This window comes from Tiliqua scincoides, chromosome 5 (genome assembly GCF_035046505.1).
Source record: "Tiliqua scincoides isolate rTilSci1 chromosome 5, rTilSci1.hap2, whole genome shotgun sequence".
In the NCBI taxonomy this organism is placed as follows: Eukaryota; Metazoa; Chordata; class Lepidosauria; order Squamata; family Scincidae; genus Tiliqua; species Tiliqua scincoides.
This window is the reverse complement of record NC_089825.1, coordinates 52,398,247-52,415,735: the sequence shown is the minus strand read 5'-3', so window position 1 is coordinate 52,415,735 and position 17,489 is coordinate 52,398,247. Positions and strand designations below refer to the sequence as shown.

Sequence of the window (17,489 nt, the reverse complement as noted above, 5' to 3'; positions counted from 1 at the left end):
AAGGTGGCCCATCCCTGGAATTGGTTTGTTTCTGTTATCTCATAGATTTGTATTGCTGTTAGCTCCCTATATAGGAAACAGTGACTAATCTTAATAACTACTTTCCATTTGCTCCCTCGTAGTACTTTAGAACATCTATTCCTGTCTTTTGCAAGGGAATCAACAATAATGGAGAACTGATTTCACATATTGAACTTGGACTAGTTAAATTTCATCCTCTACTCCTTTAACAAACTTCCCTTTTCTCTATGTCAAAATGTTCCTTTACAGGTAATCAGCATTTCATATTTCATAGTTAGTTTCTTTCTGCCATTTATGTTTTTCTTTCTCTAATGTTTTATTTCACAGAGGTCGCAATCTGCCTTCTCCCTGAGCAACGAAGATGCATCAGGTAGAGACCCAGATCTTGTGACTTCTGCGTCTGAAGTACTCTGGAGGCAGCCGAAAGGCTCAGCTAGGAAACAAAAAGAGCACAGACTATCTACATTGCCCAGCTGGAAGAGTGTGGACCAATTAAATGAACCAAGTAAAGAAGGTTAACTGATGCATGATGATACTTTGTTCTGTATGAAAATAGCTGTGAACATTACTAACATTCCAGTCCTAAGCCTCCCAGCACCCAGGGCTCCAGCAGCTCCAAAATGGCAACCACCCCATCCTGTGGGTGCCAGGATACCACCAGAGGTCTCCTAGGGGGAAGGGAGCTTTTGCTGCCTTACACCAGGTAGGCAGCAGCCGGTGGCAATCTGTCTCCTCACCTCTGCTCCTGCGTTTGACCAGATGCAGAGCTAAGGAAACGCATGTTAGGTCACCTAGCTTGGGAGATGGGTTAGGATGAGGTGCAGAGGCTGACACCGTCTCCACCCCTCTCCAGGCCCAATCCTCCCCTCCTTCCGCCCACTCCCACTTCCCCCTACCCCAAAAATACTTACCACTGGCCAGTGTTGGAAGAGCAATGGCTGGCTGTCCATGCAGCACTGAGGCCCAGTGCCAGCTGGCTCTGGCTAAGTGCCAGTGGCCCATCATCTCTGGGGGCTGTGGATATGCCTTTCAGCATGTTTGCAACACCCAATGCTGGCACTGGAGCTCAGCACTTGTGCTAGGGCTGGTTAGAATTCGACTCTTACTGTGGTTGTTGGAAACATTGCTTTGTCTTAGGCTAGGGGAAAGCCTAAGAGACTGAAAAAATTAATGATAAATGATAAAATAAAAAAATGATAAATAACCCACATGAATTAGTACTGTGGGAATTGAAACTATGGGTCTCCTCGGACTTGCGCCAACTCCTGAGGTGGCACAAGTCAGAGGAGAGCAGAGTGGCTTGAACCCACTCTGCACTGCTCAGGAATGGGGGTTGGGATCCGGCATAACTGCCAGGTCACAGCCCTGCCTCCCACTCCCCACCTGCCCACCCCTGGGACTGCCCTTGGCCCACCCTCCCCCCACCCTGGAATGCCTCCTCCCCACCCACCCCAGAGCCTTGTGTCGGCCGAGCTTGGCCAATGCAAGGCTCCCTCCCCATGTTTGGCACGGAGGCTGGATTCAGCTTCCGCGGGCCTGCGTGCATCCGTGCACCAGCTCAGCCAACTCTTGAGGAGGAGTAAACGTGCCTTACGGCACATTTGTTACCCTCCTGGGCCTACAGTACTGTTCTCAAATATTGTACAGTCACAACTGTGCTTTAGATAAGTAGTAATGTTTTAATGATACTTTATCATGCAATGACGTTTTATCATGGAATTTCATATTTCCCTTGTGTTTCTTCAGCTCTTCCTCCTCCAGTTTTACAAAGCACAGATGGAAACTGGGTGGCCTTGCAAAACGTCACTTTGCCTCGCCCTCGAATGCTTGCCAAACCAAAGAGCCAAGTATTCAGAGCTTTGGAGAGTGAATCTAGTATTGTATCTGCTTATGATGAGATGGGCTCCGATAGCGAAGATGACTATGACTGGAACGTGGCTTTGAACAAGCTACGGCGAAAGCCCAAGCAGCCCCCAAAGGAGTCCTATTATGGTGATTCCCAGTGCAATACTGAGTGGGCTTATGGCAATGAACCCTGCCAACCTGTGGCTTCCCCTTCACCTGGTTTAACAACCAAAACTGAGGCCACGTATTCTGATTCTGAGACATCATCAGTCGGTTCTTCAAGAGACACCAGCGGATTGAGCCATCTTCCTTGGATACAAAAGAGAACTTGTAATGATTTGCCCAGAGAGGAAAAAGCACAATTACATGGTGAACTAGATGTGAATTTTAATCCACCAGCCACCAGTTTGGACTATTCAGATAGCAGTGAAAGCGAGGAAACCTACTATGACTCGGAGAAGAGATCAAGGAGGTGGAAAAAAAGCAAGTCTCTCTCTGATGATTTATGCAAAGGCCAAATGTGCACAAAAACACACAAGAGGAATTTGAGCACAAGTCAGGTAATTAAAGCTCAATGAATATTTTAACATTTTTACCCTGCCCTTTCTTCAAGGGGCTCAGGGTATTCTGCACAGTTTGCCAACCCATTTTGACCTCAGCCTTGTGCAGTAGTTTTGACTGAAAAATAGTTGTTGGTCCTAAGTTATCCAGTGGGCTTTGAACCATGGTTTTCCAAGTCCTAATCTGACCCTCCAGCCACCAAACCACACTGGCATTGTAATGAAATAAAATATCTGACCTCTTTGTGCAATATAAAGAGACAACAGTGCAGTGATTCGCCTGCCTCCACTAGGTGGTGCTTGAGCTTAATTCAACTAGAAAAAGTGGAATTTGAAATGCAACTCGTATTCAGGCTTCAGCTCTTTTCAGACATAATGCTGAACGCTTTCTGAGCTTCTCTGACTGTATTTGTACACACTATTGTTAGTGCCGGAAGGAGCCATTGTGAAACAACCTGCAGTGTCTGTATCACATTCAAACCGGCCCAAGAGGGGCAAAGCATAATTCTGGTGTTTTGTATGAAAATGACTTGGGAAGTTACACATTTTGGGAGTGGGTGAAGTATCTCTCTTATTGGATTTACAACATAGTCCTATCCTTACCTCCTCAGGCATAAGTCCCATTGAGTGGAATGGGATTTACTTCCAGATAAGTATGTGTGGAATGGCAGCCTTAAACCCATTCCAGACTTGGGAGGGTAAAATAAGATGACTTTAGTTTTGAACTTTGCAAGACCTGTATAGATAGAAAATCCACAAAGCCTGGGTCAGTATGTTGTAAGTGGATGCCAAAATTGGATGAGTTGATTGTGAGCCTCAGAATGTTTCCCTTCTCTTGCACTTTCAAGTTCTTGTGAAAGTACAATCCTGTAGTCAGGCTGACCTTCCTTTGCAATCCTGCAAGGTTGTCGTTGTATTTAAGCACAGCCCACCAGATGTTGGTGTCTGGATTTGGCCTGCTGAATTACCATTAAAAGTAATAAGAATAAGGCTGTGATCATATGTACACTTTCCTGAGAAGATAATGGAACTTACTTCTGAGTAGACAAGCATAGGACTGTGCTCTAAGAATATTTATATACTGATTTTTAAAAAAAAAAAAAGTTCACAAAAGAGTTTATAAAGAAAATAAAATACCTAAAAGGCTCCCTGTCTCAAAATTATCCCTGTCTTATTCAAGGCGGTTTACATGAGCAGGCTGTTCTAAATCCCCGTAGGGATTTTTACAATCAAAGAAAGGTTCTATCTTTCAAGAACCACAACATTTCAGATGGATCTTTTTGATCTGGTATCACATTCTGGCCTCCGGTTTCCTCCCACGCAAGCTGACAAGCATCTCCTTCATCTCTCACATGGAGGGCAGCCAAGATGCTTCTTCGCTCACACCAAAGAGCAGGTGGAATAACTCGGCTCAGCTTGTCAGCTGCTTCAAGGTCTCACCATTCACGGTGCCGGTGGCCTCGAACTGGCGACCTGCGGATGTAAAAAATGCAGAAGCAGCAACAGCCACTAGAAAAGACACTGCGCTGGAATAAAGGGGGACAGTTACTCTCCCTATGCTAAATATAAGTACCACTTGAAAAAGTGCTCAGTTAGAAAGGTACTTCTTTGCCTTGGCACCTCCCAGACGGTTTATTCCACCATTCCTTCTTCCATGCTCAATTCTGTAGCCTCCCTCTAATATTTTCAGATCCTTTAGTTCACTGCTAGGGCTCCTTCTGTGTGTCCTTCCATTAAGAGCCCCTGCCTTGTCCTCTCCAGAAACTTTCATTTCATAGGAAGGGATTTTTGCAGCTCTTTCCATGTCCACCTTGTGCAGAGAAGCAGTCCAATCCCAACAATACAAGTTTCAGCAGTGCAGCCTGAATTATGGCATCACAAAACACAATGTTCTATAGTGTGCTGCTGGGCTCCTGCTGGAAATGGAAAGTTATGCTGGCTGCACAGTAGTTGCCTTACCAGATCTCCAATGCGAATAAGTCAGCAGTCGTGGCCAGACGTGACTATTGGGGGGGGGGTGAAACCGGGGCATGTCATGGGAGGGAGAGATGGATCCAGAGGTCTGGCACATGCCAGATCCTATTCCCTCTTTTGAAAACCTCCCTGTCCCTTTTCCCTCCTCAGATATATGCCACCAAAATAGGTGGCATATGTCTGATGAGACCCATAGGTGGCCTTAGCAGAGGTAAGGAAAAACGTTTCTTGCCTCCAGTTTGAACATAAGAACAGCCCCACTAGGACCATCTAGTGGGACCATAGGACCATCTAGTCCAGCTTCCTGTATCTCACAGCAGCCCACCAAATGCCCCAGGGAGCACACCAGATAAGAAGAGACCTGCATCCTGGTACCCTCCTTTGCATCTGGCATTCTGACAAAGCCCATTTCTAAAATCAGGAGGTTGTACATACACATCATGGCTTGTAACCCGTAATGGATTTTTCCTCCAGAAACTTGTCCAATCCCCTTTTAAAGGCGTCTAGGCTAGACGCCAGCACCATATCCTGCGGCAAGGAATTCCACAGACTGACCACATGCTGAGTAAAGAAATATTTTCTTTTGTCTGTCCTAACCCTCCCAACACTCAATTTGAGTGGATGTCCCCTGGTTCTGGTATTATGTGAGAGTGTAAAGAGCATCTCTCTATCCACTTTATCCTTCCCATGCATAATTTTGTATGTCTCAATCATGTCCCCCCTCAGACGTCTCTTTTCTAGGCTGAAGAGGCCCAAACACCATAGCCTTTCCTCATAAGGAAGGTGCCCCAGCCCAGTAATAATCTTAGTTGCTCTCTTTTGCACCTTTTCCATTTCCACTATATCCTTTTTGAGATGTGGCGACCAGAACCGGACACAATACTCCAGGTGTGGGCTTACCATCGATTTGTACAACGGCATTATAATATTAGCCGTTTTGTTCTCAATACCTTTTCTAATGATCCCAAGCATAGAATTGGCCTTCTTTACTGCCGCCGCACACTGGGTCGACACTTTCATCTAGCTGTCCACCACCATCCCAAGATCTCTCTCCTGATCTGTCACAGACAGCTCAGAACCCATCATGTGAACCCATATGTGAAGTTTTGATTTTTTGCCCCAATGTGCATAACTTTACACTTACTTACATTGAAACACATCTGCCATTTTGCTGCCCATTCTGCCAGTTTGGAGAGATCCTACTGGAGCTCCTCACAATCACTTCTGGTCTTCACTACTTGGAAAAGTTTGGTGTCATCTGCAAACTTTGCCACCTCGCTACTCAACCCTGTCTCCAGGTCATTTATGAAGAGGTTGAAAAGCACCAGTCCCAGGACAGATCCTTGGGGCACACTGCTTTTCACCTCTTTCCATTGTGAAAATTGCCCATTGACACCCACTCTCTGTTTCCTGGTCTTCAACCAGGTCTCAATCCTTGAGAGGACCTGCCCTCTAATCCCCTGACTGTAGAGTTTTTTCAGTAGCCTTTGGTGAGGGACCATGTCGAACGCCTTCTGAAAGTCCAGATATATAATGTCCACGGGTTCTCCTGTATCCACATGCCTGTTGACCTTTTCAAAGAATTCTAAAAGGTTTGTGAGGCAAGACTTACCCTTACAGTAGCCATGCTGATTCTCCCTCATCAAGGCCTCTTCGCCTATGTGTTTTGAGATTCTATCTTTGATGAGGCATTCCACCACCTTACCCACTATAGATGTTAGACTGACTGCCCTATGGTTTCCTGGGTCCCCCCTCTTTCCCTTTTTAAAGATTGGTATGACATTTGCTATCCTCCAATCCTCTGGCACCGTGGCCATTTTGAGGGACAAGTTGCATATTTTAATCAAGAGATCAGCAACTTCATTCTTTAATTCCTTAATAACTCTTGGGTGGATGCCATTCGGGACTGGTGACTTATTGATCTTTAATTTATCAATTAGGTCTGAAACATCTTCTCTTTCAACCTCTATCTGACTTAATTCCTTGGTCAGGAGGGACCGTTCGGGCAGCGGTATTTGCCCAATGTCTTCTGCTGTGAAGACAGATGAAAATAACTCATTTAATTTTTCTGCCATCTCTAAGTCTCCTTTTATCTCCCCTTTCCCTCCGTCACCATCCAGTGGGCTAACCGCTTCTCTGGCGGGTTTCCTGCTTCTAACATATTTGAAGAAGCTTTTATTATTCCCCTTAATGTTGCTGGCCATGCGTTCCTCATAGTCTCGCTTGGCCTTCCGTATCACCTTCTTACATTTCTTTTGCCACAGTTTATGTTCCTTTTTATTCTCTTCATTAGGGCAAGACTTCCATTTACAGAAGGAAGCTTCCTTGCCCTTTACAGCCTCTCTAACTTTTAGGTTTGCTTTTAGGTCACGTTGCGCTACCCCACCACAGCATACAGCTTGCTTCCTTGCCCTTTACAGCCTCTCTAACTTTTAGGTTTGCTTTTATATCACGTTGCGCTACCCTACCACAGCATACAGCTTTTGCTTTTTTGGCATGACTGCATCGGTTCTTGTGGTGGGGTATAGGATTGGGGGCCTTTCTATCTTCACACTAGGTTCACACATTACTTGTGCTTCTCCAATTCCAGAGGATCTACTCTCCCCTTCCCGTGCACTCATGTAATAGTCTTGCTGCCTGTGATAACATTTTTAAAGAGGTTCATACTGCAAGAGATGCACTTTCTAGGCACTGGAGAGATGGCGTGTGTTGCCTTCAGAGATGGAAAAAAACAAAGCTCAAGAGGGTAAGAATGGGGTTTTCTGAAATACAGGGCATTCAAAATGGTGCAGATAGAGACTTCTGACACCCCTTGCAGGGGTGTCAAGGGCACTATCTAATAAATATCTACTGCACTAACAGAACTGCTGTCCATATAGCAGTAGCTGTCCTTTCTGGGGGAAGGATCACAATTTCTCCACAGTGCAAGTAAGTGGTTAGAGAACTGTTCACCCAGCAGATTAAGCAACTTTTCCATAGCTGTCCATACCTTTTGTGAGCTTGTAGGCTGCAACAATATCTTGGATGACAACTGATCCCCAAAAAGAATGAGATACACTGTTCAAGCCCCAGCTCTTTGCTTCCCATATCTATCCAAGGTGCTCTTAATTGGCATCTCTTTGAAATGTTAGTGCTGGGACGTAGGTATTTAGGCAGGCCACACTGAACCCTTTTTTGGATTTGCAATTTGAGGAAAACTGATTGAATGGCAACTGGAAAAAGCAGAATAGTTTTTTTTTAAGTGCAATTAGGGGGAGTATTGTTTTTCCCATAGTTTGTCTCCTGAGCCTTGGAGGAATCTAACTGAATTCTGCATGGTATAAATATCATTAAGCAAATTGCAGGAGAGTGCACAATATCTACACAGATAATCACTGCAGTGTTCTTATTCTGTTATGCAAACCTCAATATGTAAGATATCACATAGAGCTTCAAAGCAGAGGTGCAGGCCAAACAGGGAGTTCAGAGCTGTCTAGATAGCGGATTTAATTTTATTTATTTTAAAACATTTATGCCCGGCTTTTTCTAACCCACAGGAAAGCTCAAGGTGGCTTACAACATTAAAATGCTACAATGAACAGCCCAATCTTAAATTGTGCTGGAACAGGCAGGCCAAGTGGCCTCCGCTGTATCCAGCACAAGATAGTTGCTGGCTGGAAGAAAACTTGGGGTAAAGAGATATTTTCCCCCTTGCCCAATGTCACACACCTGCCTGCCCTATGGGGATAGTTGGATCTGCAAACAACAGTTTTAGTGATCCGAGCAGCCTTTGTAAGGCTGCAGGACCCTGGAGCGGGAGTTAGGATTCGTCCTGCACTGTTGTGGCTGATCTCGGGCCTGATCCACCACTCAATCTGCCTCCTATTCTGTCCTCCCCCTGCCTCTTGCCACCCTCTGCCCCCACTGTGCCAGCCTGACAGGGCCAGTGCAAATGAATCCCCTCCAGACGGATCCAGCGCCAGCAGGCTGGTGCAGGTTCTCCCATTGGCGTAGCTGGCTTGAGGGTAGTCACAAATGTGCTTTATGGCACGTTCATGACACTCTTGGGTCAGTACAGGGGGCCTGCACTGGCCCAGCAACGCTTCAGGATTGCGCTCTTAATAATACAGGGCACCCCTCGGTATCCGCAGGGGTTCCATTCCTGGAATTCCCATGGATACAGAAATCTGCAGATTATTGAATTTGTGGATTTTGGGCCAGAGCTGTGCTCCAGTTGCATCCAGAGGACCTTCTGTGGCCTCTGGTAGCCTCTGGTTACCTCCAATTTTCATCCAAAAACTGGAAGTAGCATTTTCTGGCCTTCTGCAGGCCTCCAGAGAGTACAGGTTTGGAACCCATGGATGATCAAATCTGTGGGTTTTGAATCCACAGGTAATGCAGGCTGCCTGTACAATAATAAAACAAATCAAATCCAAAACCCAAATGAAAAAGCATAGAAAGAGCACAACAGAAACTGTTTGAGCCTGCAGAATCTTACAAACAAGAACAACAAAAATTTAAAAGAAATCTGTCAAATGAACAAGGAATTTAAAAAATTCTTAACACCGCCTCCCACTGCCCTTGAAATGCCAGTATAGAAGGGGCAGTCTTTATCACTAATGGGAATGAATTCCACAGGCCGAGTGCTACAACAGAGCCACCACCACCAATGTTTCCAGTGTTGATGACTCCAGATAGCCCTCAAAGTATTTGTGCTGAACACATGCTGTTAAGAAATGAAAATCTATTTCTCTGTATGCATTTATGTGGCTGTCATCAAAGCACTGTGTTTATAGAATTCCTGTGGTGTAAAGAATATTGTGAACACCTTTTGGAAATACAACTTTGATTTCCTTTTCTTTGAGGTATATTTGCTTTGTTCTTTTTTATTGTTATTCTTTAAGGCATCTGATGATTTATCAGAAACTGACATAAGCAGTGAAGACCAACAGCACCAAACAAAGGCAGACTCTATGGAAGAGAAACTTAAATCAAGATTATTTGAACTGGCAGCAAAAATGAGTGATAACAAGGAAACCTCTTCAGAGGAACTTGCTTCAGAGTCTAGAACAGAATTGGAAAACCTGAAATCATCTTCAGAAGATAGTGGCAAATGCATTCAGGAGGAGCTAAAGAGGGTATGTAGCTCCAGGTGCCTGAACGGTTGGCAAATAACATGTCTGACCACTATATCCCACATTGTGAATTGGTTTGACCCAGTTTTTGCACAGGTTTACCTGTGCAAGAAATAGAACTGGGGGAATAAAGTGCAATCCTGTTCATTGTTCTGGATCGATCAGTACATAATTAATCTTCAGAGCTGCTTGCCACAGGATGTTGTGATGGCATCTGGCCTAGATGCCATTAAAAGGAGATTGCACCGATTTAGGGAGTCAATCACAGGTTACAAGCCATGATGGCTATATGCAACCTCCAGGTTTTAGAAGTAGCCTCTCTGTGAATGTCAAATGCAAGAGAGTGGCATCAGGATATGAGTATCATGTTATCTCATCTAGATAGCATCTAGGCCAGATGCCATCACAACATCCTGTGGCAAGGAGTTCTTATGCTCCCAGAGGTATCTGGTGCTCCAGTGGCGGACCTTCCATTAAATAAACGGAGCAAATGTCCCGGGCATGGGGCATGCGCCTCTAGGATAGCACAGAAGCCTCCCTGAGGCTCCCGACACAGTTTAAAGCATCAGGGAAGCTTCAGGAGGCTTCCCCAACATGTCCTGGAGTCCTGCGAGGCTCTATGTGCTCCAGGTAAGTGGGAGGCAAATTTGCACATGGGGGCAGCGGCATTCCACGGGGAGTGTAGTCGCAGATCTTTGCCCAGGGGTGTGGGGCTGGGGAGGTCCACTACTGTGGTGGGCCACTGTAAGGTACAGAAAGCTGAGTAGATGCACCCTTGGCCTGATCCAGCAAGACTCGTCTTAGGTTTGATACTATCAGCCATGATATCTTGAATCTCCGTAGAGGATTGAGGCATGGAGGTGCCACATTGAGATACCTTCAGAAATTGCTGGGGAAACAGAAGGTAGTAGATTGTAGTCTCAGTCTCAGATTGTAGTGCTGGGAGACTGCCGCTCAACTCCTTGATCCTATGAGGCACCACAGGGCTCCATCTTGTCTCCTCTGCTTTTCAATAGGTTGGGAAACAATTGGATAAATCCATAGATTCGGACTAAGGAATTATTTGTATGATAATGGCACTTAGCTCTCAGTCTCCCAGTTTCATTCAGTCTTTGAGTTGCAGTAGAAACCCTGAACCAGTGCTTGATGGCATTAAGAGACTGATGGCCCAGCCCTATCCCCCCATCCCCTGCTGGAACTAGCATTCCAACAGTGGAGTGCACTTTCTGGACATTGCAAACGGCCTTCTGAGGGTGTGCGGAGCGCGTTTTTCCTAAAACCTGGCAGCAAGGGTGGAGCAGCACTGTTTTCCTTTTCATTTCCAGCAGTGCTAGTCTACCCATAATGTGAGGCACAATGGTTGTTTCAAGAATGTTCCAGGGTTCCAATTACAAGGAAAAACTCTTTCCATGTACAGTGTTTGCCTTCACAAACAGACTCTGATCTTGAGGAGAGTGCAGAGATGTTACTAAGCATATCATATTTGGGGTGTAGCTAGAGCTCTTATTCTCACAGATTGAGAATAAGAGCTCATGGAGAGGGAACGCCTAAATAGGACCAAGTATTACATGAGTCAAAAGCTTCAGTTTGAAAACTTTCTAACTGTAAATGAAGATATCTTAGAAGTGTCTGTTTCATGTCATTAGATAGGAGCAATAATTATGTGTTACAGTGGTTCTCACACATTAGCACTGGGACCCACTTTTTAGAATGAGAATCTTTCAAGACCCACCAGAAGTGGTGTCATGACTGGAAGTGTCATCATCAAGCAGGAAAATTTTTAGGAATCCTAGGCTACAATTCTACCCACATTTACTCAGGAGTAAGTCCCATTTACTAGCATTGTTAAAAGAATATATATAGCAGCTTGTTAAAACTACAAGTCTGTAACATTTCCTCAAATGCAGTCACATACCACGGTAGCATCAAGTCTAATGTATTGAAAATAAAACATTGAAATGAATGGGGACCCACCTGAAATTGCCTCACGACCCAGCAGGTCCCGACCCACAGTTTGAGAAACAGTGATGTGTTAGGTGTAAGTCTGCAAGCTTTGGTTGGATAATTGGTTTGATTAAGCAATTAAACATTTAATTACCAATTAAAAGTTAGCCCCTAATTAATCTCCAGAGTTGATAATAAGCAAGAACTCTGGTGTTGGAGGCATGTAAAATATCTGTCATCATGCAGGTCACAAAGATGTATCTGCTTCCTCCTCCTTATACCAGAGTTTATGACAAGGGAGACTTAAATACTGTTTTTCCTTCTGGCTTGTATGCGAAACTAGCAGATAATTTGCCTTTCAGGATAGAACTCTTATGGCTTTTAAAAATGTTAATAAGAGCTGTTGGCAACTGAAGTACTTAGTATTCAGGAAAAATTAGTGTCTTTTATGTCACATTTTTTATAATACCGATTGATCTTGAACATGTTTATTCTATGAACACCATTTTTTTACATTCAGTTATAACTGAAACTGTTTCACATTTCAACATCTGGTGAAGGAAGTATTCAGGATGGTCCTTCCTTCTGCAGCAATCAAGTTGGAAAGACTCACACAATTAGCTTCTGTCCCAGGGGCATAGGGTTGCACAAAGATAGCAACTCCCATTCTGCTCTCTGTGTGTAAGAAGAGGGAGCTATTCTGTATTGCGGAGTGTATGACTGTAGCCTTTAATTGTAGGTATACACAACATTGTCTTTTCTAATTTATCGACATGCAGGAACATCTTTATTATACCTGTCTTCCTTTCATTCCATAATTCTTTCTCAGTGACTTGTTTCCTCATCTAACTACTCTCTCTCTTCTCTGCCTTTCAACTATCTGCTGTCTGACTAGGAAAAACAAAAGGCTTTTGATCTCCATCTTAAACTCCAGTTTTTAACTTCAGCACTTCAGCAGGTGAGACTGGTCCATTTTGTCTGTGATTCTCTCTTTTCTTCTTACTCCAGTGAGCATAATCTCATGCCATCAATTTTTTATTTTTCATTTACCACACTCTCAGGTGTTCTTTAGAATTTGGCCATCATGGAATCCTTTAATAATGCACTTTTCTTCAAAAGAAACACATAAATCCAGTGCTTCCCAAACCTTTTAGCTCCGGGACTCACTTTTATAAATGACAATCTATCATGACCCACTAGACAAAAATAGAGATCTAGAAAGAAATAATATTCTATTAATATTAATAAATTATTCATCAATAATAATTGGAATTATTTGCTCCCAAGGTTGCTAGAGGCCTTACATACAGTGTATGTGTAGACATTTAGACTCTAGAAACAGAGTTCAAATACTGTTCCCCCAAATCTTTACAGTCATTCCAGGGTACCCAGAATGCTGATCTAGAAAGCGAGATGTGTAGTTGAGGGACTTCCAGGCTGAAACTGGGTTCACATGTTATCTAAGGCACACCAATTACTAGAGAAAATAGGAAAATATGACATTTTAATTTGTGGGTATGAAGATTACCTCATACACAGATTAGCATCCCAGCTAACCATTTTCTTCTGCAAACTGGCAAGGCTGCTTGCAAAGTTGTTGTTTTTTGAAGTTTCAAAATTTTTTGTAACCCTCCCAATCAGCTTGCTACCCACTGGTGAGTTCTGACCCACAGTTTGGGAAACACTTCCTTTGGGCGCAATCCTAACCAATTTTTCAACGCTGGCATAGCTGTGCCAATGGGACGTGTGCTGCATTTCTGCAGTTGGGGGGCAGTCACGGAGGCCTCCTCAAGGTAAGGCAATGTTTGTTCCCTTGCCTCGGACTTGCATTGCCCTCAGCTCAGTGCTGGAAAGTTGGTTAGGCTTCCATAATCTGAAATAATCTGTTTCATTAGTTTAAAACTAATGTAGCCAAAAGAAGAGGGAACCAATAGATTTACTTTTGCACTGTGTAGTATTGGTCTTCAAACTCTTCTTTCTCCCTAGTAACAAAATGTGAACCAGACTCTTCTCTCCCCCCTCCCCCAACTGTATTCACATTAGTTTTTCAGTACTGGACATCAAAAGCCATCTTTCAATGCCTAAGGGAGAAGGGAGTTAAACCCATGGTGGCTATGCAAAACATGCTGTTCTGTAACTACCAAGTCAGGTGCGGCTTAACTCAGGTAGAGTCTCTGTCCCCCCTGACTCATCTCAAAAACAAGTCATAACGGGGGGCATTGTCTGAGTTGCCCGGAGCATTTTCGCTACTAGTAAAGACTTGAGTCTTGAGTCATTCCCTTTAAAAAGCCAGCCATGGAAGAAAATGGGGCTGCTGCCAGGGTGTGTGTGTGTGTGAATTTTCTTTAAGCACTCCCCTGCTGTCCCATCCCATATGTAAACAAGGCAGGAGGGGGAGTGACAAACTGAGAGAGTGGGGACAGAAGTGGCAAGAAGGAGGAGGGTCACATGCAGCAGCTGCGAGGCTTACCAGGACGACTCAATCCTTGGCAGCTTTAGTCAGAAGTAGCCCAATTTGCACTGGTCATTCAATGAGGCTGCCTTCTCCTAAGTAACAGCAGTTACTTCTCCCAGGCATCTCCCAATAGTGTAGCTAGAAGGGGTGCAAAGCACTACGTTTTTCAGGAAGTCTCACCTTGGCTTGCAAAGCACTACATGTTGCATGAAGCCTTACCACCAGTGTGCAAGTGGCCCCCTCCCCTTCAGAGTGGGGGCAGCAGGTGAGGCAGAACTACCCCATCATTGTTCATGGAAAAGCACTGCAGCTGCCCTGCCTGCTTAAACCTGAGGAGGCTCTCCCTACACTTGAGGAGGCTTTCATTACACCAGAGGAGAGCATATAATACATATTTTGCATCATCTTCCTTGTTTACCAGTTTGCTTTCAGACCTAGTTCAAACTGCTGATCTTGGCCTTTAAAACCCTTAATTATTTGGTTCCAAGGTATCTGTAGGATTGCATTCTCTCATAAGTAGTCTTCCTAACCCCTGAGATCACCCTCAAAAGCCCTGTTCTCTGGTTCACCATTGACAGAGATCTGGTTGGGGGGAAAGAGATGTGCACTCCATTGGCATGGCTGCATTGGCAGGGGGTGGATTTTCTTAGAATTGGGCTGTAAATCAGTGTTGAGATGCTGCTAAGTTATTTGCCATGAAAGGAGGCTGCCCTTTGCATCTCTGCAAGAGATTGCTGAGCTTGCCTCCTGCCAATTGGTGATAGTGGTGAACTCCTCAGAGAGCAAATAACCATTGTTGCTGTTATGTGTAGGATGGGGCTGTAGCTCAGCTGCATGAACTACTCCTGCATGAACACATAAGGAAGCTGCTTGAACCATTCACTAATGAGGCTATACTATATCTCCAAAACTAGATGTGATAGGGCAAAGCGGATGCCATTTTTAGAATTAGCACCCCAAATTCATATCATACCACCATAAAGTTTGGGAAAAACTTTTCTGACCCTCAATTTTGTAGGCCTGTGTAATTAATCCTAAACTACCTTCAACTTGAAAGAAAATTGGAATAAAGCATTACTGTAAATAAGTAAAATTGCAGCATTATATTTGGGGGGGGGGAAGGTAACATAATTCCTGCCAGGTTCATATTTACATCATCTGTAAACATCAGAAACTTGCTAGCATGACCAGAGTTACTCTCAGGCTAAAAAAGAGAGTATGAATTGAAAGTGCGATGGAGAGGTCAGGGCATAGTCTGAGAAACAGAGCAATGTTTTCCAATATTTTTGCAAAGACTGCAGTGAGTTATGTAGCTTTGAGGCCATTGAATCAATGCACAACCTGCTACTAACCCTTTGATGGGAACAACAGATATTGACTGATGAATAGCTGCTCACCGCTGTGAGCGTGATGAAGCACCTTATAGATGGAGCTTGTAATGTGTGCACAGTGATTAAAGACATGGTCAATACTGCCAGGGGCCATTAGAGATGGAAAAAGATGTTTATATATCTATTTTGTGTGTGCCTAATGTTGATTTGACATTTCCTCAGAGATAGCTTAAACCACTGCATAAAATCTCTCTCGAATTCAGGGTCCCACAATCCTACTATTGCTAAGCCATGTTCAACATCATAAAAGTTGAGGCATGAGCCAAATTTGAGTGGTTTTCAGTCCCGTTGAATTAAATGGTACAAATGTGTAGCATATATTTAACTCATTCTTTGGAACTGATGGGGCTTGAAATTGACATCACTAGTGGCAAATGAAGCCAGTGCTTCACACACACACACACACACACACACACACAGAGAGAGAGAGAGAGAGAGAATGTCCTTAGTACTGAGGCTACCATGCTAGGATGCTCCCTAGATTTCCATGTGGTGGTTACATTGCAGAGCATTATGGTAGGACAGGGAGCACCTTGCATGTACTTCCAAATGTTAACCCAGATGCCAGGGCCTGCCCAACCAGGGGACTGACTGAGGCAGTCCCCTCAGACAGACAATTGGTAGATTGAGCCCACCTCCATCCACCCTCTTGTTTCCAGGTAAGGTATGGGGGGCTCAGCACTTGGCACACCATTACTTTAGTTGTTCAACAAGATACACATCTGGAGGCACACTCTAATGTAAACCACTGCGGCAGTGCATTATGGGTTACCACATAACACAGTTCAGAGAGGGGCTGCCAAAGAGAGGGGTGACCAAAACCATGAGGATCACACAGAATATAGACATATTTTGACAAAATGCTACTAGAACTGAATTGGAATTTGGAAGCACCAATCCAGTAGTGGCATCAGTAAACATTTTTGAATACTTACAAGTCCTCTTCTCCCACCCAAAATACTGGAAGGGATGGAGATTGGAGTGGGACATGAATGTGTTTATGAAATTTCCCCCACCCCACTTTCAACTCAGCTCTGGTTTCTCTAGCCTTGCCATTAGGTTTCAGTGTGATATGTTTACGGTATCAGGCATGCAAAAACACCAGTGTGCGGCCACAGCCACTTCAGTCCTACTGCACTGTCATCTTACTGTAGATACTCACTTATAAATCGATCCCACAGATAAGTCAAGGGCAGGTTTTGATCCAAAAATCATGGAATTTTCTATGACCCTCAGATAAGTCAGGGGTTAAACTTAGGGGAGTTTCTGACTATAATTTTGTCTGATTTTACCCAAGGCCAGATCCTGAAAAATAACCTACCAGTAAGTGTTACCTAAGAACTGTATAGTCTCTAATTTATTAAAAATGCAGGTCCAACCTTGTTATACACGGATTTTTTATACACATATTTGATTCAACATGAATGGCCACTGCAAATGAGAAGGAATGTGCTGATCCCTGGAGAAGGGGAAAAATGCACCCCTTTAAAATGCTTTTCTTACTGTTGTAGAGATTTTTTTGTCAACATGAAGAGAAGGGCCCTTTAAATGAAAGGAAAACAGTCCTTTACAATAGTTAGAGAGAGGGCAGCCAGCTGATAATCCTTCAATCATTCTCTCTCCAAGTGAACTCCTCTCTTCCCCCTGAACATGTGAAAGAAAGATAATCCTTTCTAAGGGCCTGGAGAGAGACTGATTGTTGGATTGTCATCTTAATGACTGTCTTAACATCACAAAGGTCAACAAGGCTGTTTTTAAATCACCAACTGTCAGGCCTTTGGCATCTCCCAGGCCTTGAATTGTTATCAGCCAGGATATGGTAGGAGGGGCCTTGATGTCCAGGCCCGGTGTGGAATGTAAACATTGGAACTGTAGCACTGTTATTGCAATCAGTTGCACCTACTTGAGGTGGGAGCCGTGTGACTCTGGGATGTGTATGCAGAGTCACGTAGGCAATGGAGGAGTGGTGCAGTGCACCACTGGACAGCCAATCAGAGAGGGTCACAAGACAGTCACAAGATGATGAGGTTGCCCTACTCTAATACCACCAGCAAAACTGCCATTTGTTAGTGTGTCTTTTTTCTTTCTTTCTTATCTTGACTTCTGAGATAGAATTTGAGTTCAGCAATGAAATACCTGCCATTTTGAACTTTCAGTTGGAAGGTAATTATAGCATGCAGTTGGC

At 44.1% G+C, this 17,489-nt stretch overlaps 1 protein-coding gene across 1 annotated transcript in view; it reads left to right on the top strand.

Moving 5' to 3' along the window:
* The window catches only part of MYRIP (myosin VIIA and Rab interacting protein), a 212,961-nt gene that overhangs the window by 174,281 nt on the left and 21,191 nt on the right, over positions 1-17,489 (top strand). Inside the window, 3 exon segments of the mRNA XM_066628618.1 lie at positions 349-526; positions 1,768-2,426; positions 9,284-9,517. Of these exon segments, the coding sequence (XP_066484715.1) occupies positions 349-526; positions 1,768-2,426; positions 9,284-9,517 (1,071 nt within the window).